The 13,125-nt window shown below is 41.7% G+C and overlaps 1 protein-coding gene across 2 annotated transcripts in view; it reads left to right on the top strand.

Moving 5' to 3' along the window:
* Positions 1–13,125, top strand: part of alcama (activated leukocyte cell adhesion molecule a) — a 109,234-nt gene that overhangs the window by 54,041 nt on the left and 42,068 nt on the right. For both annotated transcript variants that reach the window (XM_080748413.1, XM_080748412.1), the window contains exons 2-4: positions 9,067–9,173; positions 10,826–11,045; positions 12,690–12,754. In XM_080748413.1, coding sequence (XP_080604539.1) covers positions 9,067–9,173; positions 10,826–11,045; positions 12,690–12,754 — 392 coding nt within the window. The remainder of the gene's footprint in view (positions 1–9,066; positions 9,174–10,825; positions 11,046–12,689; positions 12,755–13,125) is intronic.

Raw genomic sequence — 13,125 nt, 5'->3', positions numbered from 1 at the left:
CACACACTCACGCTCACACACACACGGTTTCAAGCGTTCACATTATGCTTGGACGCGGGTGTGGTGTTATGCTAATGCATGTTAATCAAGGTTTCGCATGCATAAGCTCTAAGATCTGAAATATACGGGCAGCAACCACCAGACACATTTCCCCTTGAAACGGCGAGGTGAACAGATGCAGGGGGATTTTCTTTTGCATAAATATATATAGGCACCAAATGAACCGATTAATGAACACGGCATAGGCTGCGTAAGCCGTGTGTTCATCCCATGCTTAGATTGATAGATGTTTTATTGCCAACCGGGGTTTTTTTTTGGGGGGGGGGAAAGCATACAAGCATGCTGACAGACTGTCTGACACCCACTACCAGAGAGAGAGAGAGTGGTCCGTCAGAATGCCCTGAGGATTGAAGGGCCAGAGGGAGGGAACAGCACTTGTTTTGTTTCTTTCTCAGCTGAATAAAGAATGGTTTTCCATGCATGATGTTTTACCTCACTTGAAAACAAGGCCGGTGTGGAAAGGTGAGCCGTGAATCCAGTGCCTGTGCCTGAGCAGCCGATGGCTTTGTGCGTCACAGAGCAACACCGTCCGACTTCATAACGCGTGGCTGGATGGAACAGGTTCTCACCTGTTTCATTGTTCATTGTGTTAACCCAAAAATGAGCGCCCGCTCACGTTTTACATTGTGATTGATTTACTGTACGTTAAGGTGAATAATCCAAAACAAATATTTGTCATGTGGAATGTATTATTTTCCCCCAATTTACCCAGTAAAAGTTACCGGGGATTCAATGTTAAAATTCCCGAATTGTCTTCAGTTTCACCATAACGTGGTGTGTCATAGACAGATAAATTGACCATGAAAATGAACACGTATTGCACTTGCTGTATGCATTGCCCTTAGGGGAAGTGGTAGTTGTTTTGGAGTGGGGAGTCAGTGGGTTATGGGTGGGTTCAGGGGCGTCACAAGGGGGGGAAAAGTGGGACTGAGTTACTAGGTCCCAAGGTGGAGGGGCCCTAGTAACTTTAGCTATTGAAAAATAGCAGATCTACAAGCTCACAGCACGGCACAGAGTGCCGCGCTGCGAGCTTGTAGATCTGCTATTTTTGAAAAGTCGTGAAAATGTGTGAAAATTTATGTAACTAAAACATTTTGTAAACATTTGTAACTAAAGTTTTGCTTCTGGGGGGGTCCCTGGAACTAAATATTTTGAGATGGGGGGTCCGTGGCCAAATACATATCATCTTCCTTAACATGAAAAAGTTTGAGCACAACTGACATGGAAATGGTTTCTTGCACACATTTTCACGATGTTTCAAAAATAGCAGATCTACAAGCTCGCAGCGCGGCACTCGGTGCCGCGCTGTGAGCTTGTATATCTGCTATTTTTCAATAGTTAACATTCATGGGGGGCCCACAGTGAATCCTTGTACCCAGGGCCCAGAATTTGGTGTGACGCCCCTGGGTGGGTTCAGTAGTGTGTCCACTGCTCTGGGCGAAAAGCTGTTTCTCAGCCCTGCCGGTTCGTGTGCATATCCGTCCAGAGCCCTGCCTTAGGGGAGAGAGCGATGAACAGAGAGGGGTGTGAGGGGTCTCTCATGATGTTAGAGGCCCATTTGTGGGGTGGTTGTTTCTCAGGTTTGGGAATAGGGAGCCAACGATCTCTCTAAGCAGTTTTGACTATCCACGTATACTGTAGCTACTGCAGGCCTCGCCTGTCTGCCGTGGTGCAACAACTAGTGCAGGGGTCGGCAACCCAAAATGTTGAAAGAGCCATATTGGACCAAAAAAAACCAAAACAAATCTGTCTGGAGCCGCAAAAAAATATAAAAGCCTTATAAATCGTTGTTGTCGGGTGGAAACCTTGTAAGTCCAAAACTTCGTTTTGTATTTATCATTTAAAAAATGAACTAAACTAGTGAAAACAACGATCTACAAGCACACAACGCCTCGCGGTGCGAGGCGTTGTGTGCTTGTAGATCTGCTGTTTTCACTACTTTTGTGCGTCAGTCTTGTATGATGAAGCAGGGCTTTACTTTGCGAGAAAAAAAAACATAAAAATGTGAAACTTGGAGATACAAGGTTTCTGCACGACAGTGATGATAAAAAAAAAAAACGTTAAAACAAAAAATATTTTTTTTCCCCCCCATCTTTTTATCTTTTTCATACATTTTTAAAAAAGCTCCACGGAGCCACTAGGGTGGCGCTAAAGAGCCACATGCGGCTCTAGAGCCGCGGGTTGCTGACCCCCGAACTAGTGCATCAACAGTTTGCCAGGATGCTCTCAAGTGCAGTGCTAGAACTTAATCAGCAGTCTCTTTCTTCCGGCAAACATCATCTGCCCCATGCATGCCCTGCCTCTTTTTTACAGTATATCCATGTTAGTACAAGATACAAAAATGCAGGGACCCAAAACATTGAAGATATGGACATCACATCAATCTTGAATGGCGTGGTTGTTCTTGCAGCTAAAGCAGGAACAGCCGTGGTGAGCAGAGTCTCTGTGTAGGGAGGATGTTTGGAAAGGCTCAGTGATTATGCCTTCACCTGCAGACATTTCAGGTGGCCCAGCTGCCATGATAACACACATGCATGCACACACACACACACACACACACACACACACGTGGTGAGGGAGTAAGCGATGTCTGATCCACACCTGCACTGCTCCTTGTTTTTGCTTGCTAGCTCTTTGAAGAGCAAGGAGGCAGTTTGTTTAAACCTCAATCATTTGTTCTGCCTTTTCCATGGAGTAGATAATCACCGCTCCGTTCTTGCTTGAATGGTTGCTTGGTACATATATATTCTGGCATGTTTTGGGGTATATGCTAGTACAGTGCATACCCTATAATTATGTTGAGATGAATTAATTATATTTATTTTACATCTATCTGCCCTTGTTTGGTTAATGGGTTCCCTAGCCTTCCTATTGTATATTCATTCATTCAGTGTTGCTCAAAGACATGAACGTTATATTGTTTGATTTGAATATTGTTCTTGGCTATACTAGAATGTCCTTTGCATTCAAATTAAACATTTTCCTACATTGTTTTATAATGCTAACAGTGTGACAGAGGGTCTAACACAGATTCTCAAGGCTTCTGGAGTAGCCTACTTTGCCTGGGCGATGCACAACCAGTCGTGCTGGAGTTTCCATAGGAAACCAAACTATGCTTCTTGCATGATTGTAGTGGTGTCTAACAGTACGCTGTTGCCTCTGCGTTTTTGCGCGGTTTTCCCGAACCGGCGCAAAACGTTTGGAATCTCCTTATGCAGGGCTGATTGTTGACATCAGGCTGTTCCGGAGGAAATCGGCCTGACGCAAAAAAAGAATGTGTGCATAAAATGGAAGTAGACAGACAGATATCTCCATATATGGGCATAAATGGACACACGCAAACAGATGGTCAAAACAGATCCTATGACAACAGGTATAATGGGGTTTGCATTAAAGGGCGGGGCATTCATTCCCTATTTACATTGTTCCCGAGTTGGCCAGGTCGCCGACTAGTAGTTAATTCGCAATGTATTTTCTTGAGTGGAGTCAAAAGTACAATATTTCTAATTGGACTGTAGCAGTGTGAAATTCATGTACTAAAAACTGAAATTAAGAAATCAAAAAATGTACCTCAGTAAATACATGTACAGTAGCTACTGCCCACCACTGCATCACACTAAGTCCTGAGTATGAACATTTATTCACATGGCTGCGCTGCGGTTTCCTCTCGCACCAAAGACACGCTTCCAGAGAATACGGATGAACAGTGTCTGCTTGACTAACACTATAACATTTAGGGTGATAGATTTGCACTGTACCTGTAAAAAATAAATAAAAGAGTAGAGCACCTTGGTTAAAACCTTTGCGTTGCAGGACGGAGGCACACACACCACAAGAGGTGTCAATTGTCTGTCTTTAAACATTTCATGCATTGAGCAAAGTTAATTGCGCATGGGAGAGTCGATAAGGCCCCTCGCACTCCACATCCTCCTGTGTACCTTGCAATAATGATTTTAACCCATTCAGAACGGGTACACTATATTGTGTATCATCTATTGTATGCTTTAACTATTGAAAAATAGCAGATATACAAGCTCACAGCGCGGCACCGAGTGCCGCGCTGCGAGCTTGTAGATCTGCTATTTTTGAAAAATTGAGACAATTAGAATTTTGACCCGATTCTATAAGTGTCTTTTTGAATCCTTTTTTTGAAAAACCCTATGTTTCTATGTCAGCAATCTGGCCAGCCATCGTCAAAGAAAAGGTCCTTTTCACTTAACTGGAGCTCAGTTAGTCTGTTCTTGAGAGACTACTATGTCAGTGGTTCTCAAACCTTTTCATGTGAAGGACCCCCAAAATTATATTTATTTGGCCACGGACCCCCATCTCAAAATATTTATTTCCAGGGACCCCCCAGAAGCAAAATTTTACTTACAAACGTTCGCTTTGAAAATACATACATTCAAAGATCTGCACACATTTTCACGACTTCTTCAAAAATAGCAGATCTACGAGCTTGTATATCTGCTATTTTTCCACTGGTTAAAGCATTCAATAATTCTAGGCCCTAAATGGGTTTTTAAGCAATGAATGAACAGAGGTGAGGCGAGGACAAGTGAGGAGTAGGGAGTGTTTAGGTGACAAAATAAAAAACACGTAGGAAATACTGTTGTCAGTATAGCCAGCCTTGTTCCTCTCAGTGGAGTCAATAATGTGGAATATATGGGCTCAGGACCACTTCCTTGCGCCACTCCAACAGTTTTTTTACCCGAGGCAGTAAGGCTTACAAACAAGCCTCGCTGACAGATGTCTGGGATTGTATAGCAGCACACCAACCTCACCGAGACAAATTCCTGGTGGGTGCACTGCAGCCATACTTGACAATAACAAATCATTTCGATTCTGATTATTACCAGAGGGGGTTCAAATTGACAGTTAGGTGGCAGGTATTAGCGAGTTTAGTTGTCCCATTTAAAAGAACCGCCACGTCGCATACACAAACTCTAGAAGGCAATCGTAGCCAATCAGGAGGGAATATGGGAAATGGGACAGATCCATGCTGATGTCATGACTTTAGAGATACTGTGTACCGCTTTGTGTGATTTTAGGCCAGAATCTGTAGGAGCAGTGTTCAAAAAAGGTATTTTGAAAAGATCGGCCTGATGGTGGCGCTAGAAGAGGGCCATGTGAGAAATCAATCAGGAGTGTGTGTGCAAAAGTCGATAAAAATCGATAGGGCCAACGGCGCCAGAGATAAGTGTAGGGGCAAAGGTGTGACGTGACGGACAGACGGAGGGACTGACGGACGGAGGGAAAGCCAGTGGAGCTTTTCATAGTAACTGCGACCTGACGGTCCCAATGACATGTATTTGAAATGTAAGGTAAAATGCTGCTTGAAAACATTCTGCTCCTCCACTTGGCTGCACCAGCTGGTCAAGTTGCATGAATTGTCCACAACTGATATATTTTTCCAACTTGTTCTCTCTCTGCTGTGTTTTCAGCTTTTAGTCACCAAGAGCTGATAAGAGGTTGACATAACCTGTCTTTGTGAACAATGCTTGGATATACAGCTCACTGGTCTGAAATAGAACCCTCTTTTGTTATCCAGACACCATAGATACTGAATGACTTGTGTGTGTTGAAATCGGAGAGCTGGCGTGGCATGGTCACATTGACAAACATACCGCTGTAATAATATCTTTCTTTTCATTTCCGCCATCTCTTAATTCGATAACGGCAATCTCTGTGGACAAAGTCAATACAACGTCCGGTATGTTAGGCAAGGAATACTACTGGAGCGTGATGACCTACGTTTTAGTAATAATTCTTAACTACTTAAGCCTGATACGTCATTGTATGAGATTTTGCGAATTTGTCTCAAACTTTCTAAATTCTTTGAGAATGTTTGAAAAGGTTTGACTATTGTGTCTCAGTCTTAGCCTTGCCGTTCCCAGGTAATTTATCCGGGCGGGGATATGCTGGCTTCTCCTATACCACTGTGCTAATGGCGGTGGTGTAAATGCGTGTAAAAGCAGGAGTCCTATTTCTTTGTTGGGGGGGGGGGGGGGGGGAACAAACTGAGCTGTTTGTTTGCACATCTCCTTTCCTACCGTCCTCGCCTAGGCGCCGCCTACCTCTCCTTGTCCCCTTCATAACCTGTTGCTATGACACTCTACACCTGCGTAGGTACAGAGTAAACACCTCCAGCACAGCCTTGTTTACACAAGCCGGGAGATATGATAAACCTGTGTGTGTGTGTGTGTGTGTGTGTGTGTGTGTGTGTGTGTGTGTGTGTGTGTGTGTGTGTGTGCGTGTGCGTGCGCTCGTGCGTCTGCATGCGTGTGTGTGACGACACGAACACCTGACTAGTTTGAAATGTCCTTGGGATAACTTTAGCCCACCCTATCTCTCTTCCGTCTCATTCCACAGGGCACATATGTGTGTGTGTGTGTGTGTGTGTGTGTGTGTGCGTGCGTGCGTGCGTGCGTGCGTGCGTGCGTGCGTGCGTGTGTGTGTGCGTGCCCTGAGGTTTGAGACATGCAGCTACTTTTGGAAAAAAGAGAAAAGAAAAAAACAATCTAATGAAATTCACACAGTTTGTTTGTTTATTTCCTGCCTCTGTAGCAGCGCTTAGTTAGCCCCTGTGCGTTAGTTAGTTCCCTCATGCCTTGTGCCTTGCATTACCCAAAAATCACATGCAGCTATTTTTTCCATTGCCGCCATTGTACCATCCCTAATGTGGCACAAAGCACTTGGGCTGAAAAAATGCCAGGGCCATATTTTGAAAGATGTTCCATGCCAGAAATGTGTATTTGGCTGGCACTGCAGTACAAACTATTTACCAGAAATTGCTAGTTCCCATCGCACTCACACACACTGAGCTTTTGGGTCTGTTTGACCTTCATAAGAACAAAATAAGGCTTTGCAACTTTCATATGCAGTAAATATGCTTATGACTGTCTGTGTGCTTCTACTGTGCTGAACCCACTCTCTCTTGCCTTGAAACCCAAAGGAAATAAATAATGCTTTACGACAATAGGGACTAGAGAGTTTCAAACCCTTTCTGAGCATGCAATGGAACCGTGCAAAGTGCAAACCATTCGAAATCTTGCATAGAAATACAAAGGTATGGATGCACTTTATGTTTGCGATGGAAATACTAAAGTAATAATAATAAAACTCAAAAAGAGCAGAAAAAAAGACGACATCAGCATATGTACACCTGCATATGACCTTGGTATATTATATACACCATTCGTCATTTTTTCCAGTAACTGTCACACTACTTCGCGTAAACAAGAACTCGCCCCGAGCAACAACGATCCTGAAGCCACTTCAGTCAGTGTGGCCGCCACTTGCAGCAATCTTTTTGGCCTCACCACTTTGGAATGAGCAGAATTTGAGCCACTGCTTGTTCTGCCTGTTTAGCCCGAAAGCTCAAAGAGAAAGAGTTGGAGCGTGAAGACCAAGAACTCACCGCCCCTTCACTCTACTCTGACCTCCCTCCATCCATCTTCTCTCGTCCACAGTCCTCCCCCACCCCCGACATTGCACTCCAGATTACTTTGCCGCCATAGCAACCTCCATCCTCACTACTTTTATGTGTCCCATTGATGGTGAATGGGGGAGGAAAAGTAGTGTTGACTTTGCATTTGTGAATGGAACCACCATTTTAACCATGACTCTGCGCTTCAGTGTGTGGTTTACCTTTCTTTGTGGTTTCTTCGTCACCCTCTGAATTACAACTATTTGACCCACCACCATAGCCCCCCTCTGTCTGCCATTGTATAGCTCAGTGTTTCTCAAACCTTCTCATTGCAAGGAAACCCAGTTTAATATGCATCATTAGGCCATGAACCCCCATTTGAGAATTTCTTTGGGACCCCAATTTACACCGTAAAAGCCTTGGTTCCATTTGTACACTGTCAGTTTCTTGGTACACTGCCGTAAAGTTAGCTTGGGACCCCCTGGAAACCTCCACATGCAGACCCCACTTTGAGAACCACTGGATAGCTCTATTGGAATTCTGTTTTACAGTGATGATAATAACCCATTACTGTGCAAGATATTGAGTTATAATTGAGTACCTGAGGCGAATAACAGTATAAGTCCATAATTGTTGAATATATATATTTTTGGATTTACCAGACTGTAAACCACGAACTAGTCATTTTTAATCTGTTAAATTGTTAATGCAATCCCCCCGCATTTTGTTTAATTGTCGGTTTTAATGTTATCTGCTCCCTTTGTATGCGGAATATTGCTTGTACAGACTTAGACTGTTGTTCCACAAACTGCTGGAGATATACTGTTTTTCCACTTTCCTTAAGTATCATGTCTTATAATTCCCAATATATATGAGTTAAGTAAAAAAAAATCTAACTCAACAAAATGAGGGGGGGAGTACATTAAGACTTTAAGAAATTAAAAACCTCTAGTTTGTGGTTTACAATCTGGTAAATAAAAAAAATGTCTTTATCCAAAATGTTAAAATATGGACTTAGACTGTTATTCGTCTCAGGTACTCATGTGGGTTAATCTTGTTAATAATTGCTGGTAATTAGTACTCTCAGGGCTATGATATATTGTATTATATCAGGGCTACCCACTTTCAACGTACTAGCGCCCCAGCCATCCACATTTCGGGCATGTCGTTATAGCAGAAAGTAGTCAAAAAAAAAAAAAGAAAGAAAAAAAAAATGAGCGGCTATTTTCGCTAGTCGTCGTACAACAGAGTATATATAGGAGTATATAAGTGGTTAAGGCACTTTGGTTTGTCTTGTGCTAAAACACCCGTAGCTGTGATATAATACGATACATCACAGCCTCTGTGTGTTATTGCTTAAAGAGAAGAGTGTGCCTCAGTCACTTCCACAGCCCAGATTGTCCTTATCTGTATTTTTGAATTGGTGACTATCTGGTCACAAACTACCCTCTCAGACAACTGTAATCTTCTGCTCATTAGCAGGTAAAACCCTGACTGTTGAGACAGAGGCTGATGTCAACGTTGTACTCAATAAGAAACTTGGGTCTAAAATGCTGTCTGTTTTTCTGCTTGTTTCACAGTGCAGGGCATGGAAACCGTTATCGGCCTCTACGGAGAGACCATTGTGGTGCCATGCAATGATGAAACACCACCAGGAGACAAGTTGATGTTCACCAAATGGAAATACGTGAGTATCCATTAGTCTGCTTTCCCGGCAACAACTACTAAGATATTTTCTTGGGAATATAGAAAGTAGGGCTGTCACAATTATTACATAATCGCCTAATCGTGATTATTTGACATTATCGCAATTATTTTGTCATAATCGTCATAATCGTGAATGTTGAAAAATGTCAGAAATAGTGGAAATAGCAGATCTACAAGCTCACAGCGCGTCGCATCGCGACGCGTTGTGAGCTTGTAGATCGGCTATTTCCACTATCAATGTTATTTTTTAAGTAGTAAGTCGTCAAATATGTCAGTAATGTATTTGTGTGTTTAGGTTATGTATCATATCTGCCATGTGCAACTTCAAAGCCTAAAAGCCAAAACAGAAATGTAATCATCAACGACAAAAACACAATTAAATCGTTAATCGCCAATTATTTGAGTGACAATTAATCGTCATGTAAAATGTCATATCGTGACAGCCCTAATAGAAAGTTCAAGATCCAGATTTACACAAGCATTTAGTCTGCTTTACTGTCAACCTTATTGTAAAGATATTTTCTTAGGAATGCAGACATTTTTGTGATAACCATACAGATTTACACAATGATGACGAATCTTTTAAAAATATTGATGGAAGGTTCATGACCATACATAGCATCATATTTGAAAACAAAAAGTTAATCCGAATGAGGAACAACTGTGTACTTGAATCTGTTGGGTTGAACATGACCGTATCAGTGTCCTTTATTAAAACACAAATCAATAAAATATTCGGTCATGTACTCTTACTATGCTTGTGTATAACACATTAGTAACACAAAATAAATGATGAGCTGAGCATCTAATATGGAAAGGCAGAATTTTTACAGAATTAAGATATCCCTCAGATTCTTTCAACAATCAGGCAACACAACTTTATATTTGAATCAAGATCGGATAGAGCCATAGGGAGCAAAATGCACTATTCAATTTATTTCGTATTTACTTATTTACAGTTTAATTACACAGCAACATCCCCCGAGAGAGTGCACTCTCAGAGTCAGATTAACATTGAGGATCTGACTGTGTAGCCTAGGTTTAAAGTGGTTTTAAAGGGATATTTCACTTTCAAAAATACTTTTGGTAATTTTATCATCTAATCAGGCTTTTATGAATACCCTGAACAGAATATTTAGATATTTGATGTAAATGTTACCAGGCCCTCCAAGCCCAGGGCCTCTCCCCACACACACCCATTGTAACTTCAAACTTCATTTTAACCGTGATAGATTCATTAAAAACACCCATTATTTTTTCTGGTGACTCATATTACCCTCCTAATATGTGAGCAGGCCGTGTTTTTTCGATAACTTTTTTCATATATTTTTTATGATTATTTTCTTGTATTTCATTTTTTCCATTTTCCCAAATAATTATTAAAAATAAATGAAATCGAAAAAACACGGCCTGCTCACGTATTAGGATGGTAGTATGAGTCACCAGAAAAAATAATGGGTGTTTTTAATGAATCTATCATGTTTAAAATGGAGTTTGAAGTTACAATGGGTGTGTGTGGGCAGAGAGGCCCTTCCACTGCTCCCTGTTGAAAGTGGAATATCCCTTTAAGTGTCCCCGGATCCCGTCGGTTTCCCAGTCAACACAATCGCTCTTTCCTCTTCGTCCTTCTAGGAGCAAGACGACGGCACCGCAGGCTACCTGATGCTCAAGCACGCCGCCAAGAGCGAGGCCATCGTGCAGGCCACCGACAGCTACGCCACGCGGGTCGACATGGCCGACAACTCCAGCCTGCTGATCAGCCAGGGCACCATGAAGGACCAGAGGATCTACACCTGCATGGTGGTGTCTGAGTCCAACCTCCGGGAGTACCCCGTCACCGTGGTGGTTTACAGTGAGTCCCACATATACGTGCACTGGTGGAAGAAGCACTCTAATATCTTACTTAATTAGGCCTAGAATTATTGAATGCTTTAACCAGTGAAAAATAGCAGATATACTATCTGCTATTTTTGAAAAAGTCGTGAAAATGTGTGCAAATCTTTGAATATATGTATTTTTAAAGCGAACGTTTGTAACTCAAATTTTGCTTCTGGGTGGTCCCTGGAACTAAATATTTTGAGATGCAGGTCCGTGGCCAAATAAATATAATTTTGGGGGTCCTTCACATGAAAATGTTTGAGAACCACTGACATAGTAGTCTCTCAAGAACAGGCTAGCTGAGCTCCATTTAAGTGAAAAGGACCTTTTCTTTGACGATGGCTAGCCAGATTGCTGACATAGAAACATAGGTTTTTCAAAAAAACCTTAGAAGGATTCAAAAGACACTTATAGAATCGGGTCAACATTCTAATTTTCACGATTTTTCAAAAATAGCAGATCTACAAGCTCGCAGTGCGGCACTCGGTGCCGCGCTGTGAGCTTGTATATCTGCTATTTTTCAATAGTTAAAGCATAAAATAATGATACACAATAATGTGTACCTGTTCTAAATGGGATTTAAAGCGGAATACCGCTCAGTTTCAACTATCTCAATCAATAGTTGTTGTGTGGAATTAAGAAAAAGGCCCCCCTTCTGTGTTGCTTAGAACTGGAGGATTGATTGTGGGGTCATGTGATCAGTGACATCATGAAGATGTACTCTGCAAGCCAAAGAGTACATGTAAATAGCGCAACAAAAATACAACATATTGATATTTGTTGTTTTTTCCAAATTCAATGCCACTTTCAATTGTTCAACTCTTAATTACACCTGAAAACATCTGTAATGAGTTGCAATCTACTAATCAAGGGCTTAAATAGTTGCATCAGATGTGCAACCTGGCCTGACTAGAAGTTTGTTGACTTGTTGACTGTGATTTGAGCAGTTAGAAACATGGCTAAGTCTAAGGAATGGTCAGAAAAGTTCAGAGAAGAGATTATTGCTTTGTGCAAAAAAGGAAAAGGATATAAAACAATTGCAAAGACACTGAATGTTCCAAAAAGTACCGTTTTGAGCATAGTTCACAAGTTCTAAGTCAGAGGAACAGTGGCTACACTAATAAACCAAATTTTCAGAGGGGGTTGAATAATTTCGAGCACAATAGTTCAATGTTGATAATGAGTGGTATTCCCCTTTGAGGAAAAGTAGAAATGGCACAATGTAGAAGTACTCATGTGTTTGATTGAAATGTTATCAGAATATACTCAAAGTACCAAAAGTAAAAGTACTACATTTTAATGAATAAACAATAAACTACGTAGATTTCAAGGAGCAAGTGGAATAGCCTTTGCAAAATACATTTGCAAAGACTTGTATAGAGTTCGAGGGTATATTTTTTAGTTCAAGCTGAAAGCTTTCATTCTTTTTGGGACACTTCTTCCTTTCACAGAGAACGAACTCATAATGAGCTCGCGTTGTGACCTTCTCACTAGTCTTACCAAGCAGCAGCAGAGACAGCAGCCAATCTTTCCTCCATGACATTTCAGAATCCCCAACTTTCCCTCGCAGAAGAATATTTCATCAAAAAACTGACCCTCTCTCCTTTTGTGTTTACAGAGAAGCCGGAGTCCCCTGAGATTATGGACAAAGCCAAAATGCTGGAGAAGGACAAACTGACAATGGTAACAACTGTCATTCTAAAGTGAACGTATGCCCTGTTTGCAGGTGCTAGGGATGGGATGATATGAAAATGTCATATCACGCTTTATTGTGACAAAATAAATCACGATTTGCGATATTATCGCGATATTATCACGATAATCAAAATCCATTATCCTGGGGCGGAACATTTGCCAAAAAATAGCAGATCTACAAGCTCACAACGCGTCGCGTTGCAACGCGTTGTGAGCTTATAGATCGGCTATTTTTTGGCAAATACATTTCGTAGAGAGTGAAAAAAAGACTGTATCAAGTGCGTATATTATAAGTACCTTTTACCAATAGAGTGGTACCAGGTATGCAGCTTGGTAAATAAAAGGTGAATTGTTCCTTG

The sequence above is a fragment of the Nannobrachium achirus genome (assembly GCF_963921795.1).
Source record: "Nannobrachium achirus genome assembly, chromosome: 19".
Taxonomy (NCBI): Eukaryota; Metazoa; Chordata; class Actinopteri; order Myctophiformes; family Myctophidae; genus Nannobrachium; species Nannobrachium achirus.
The sequence above is the reverse complement of the archived record's forward strand: the minus strand, read 5'-3'. Positions and strand labels throughout refer to the sequence as shown.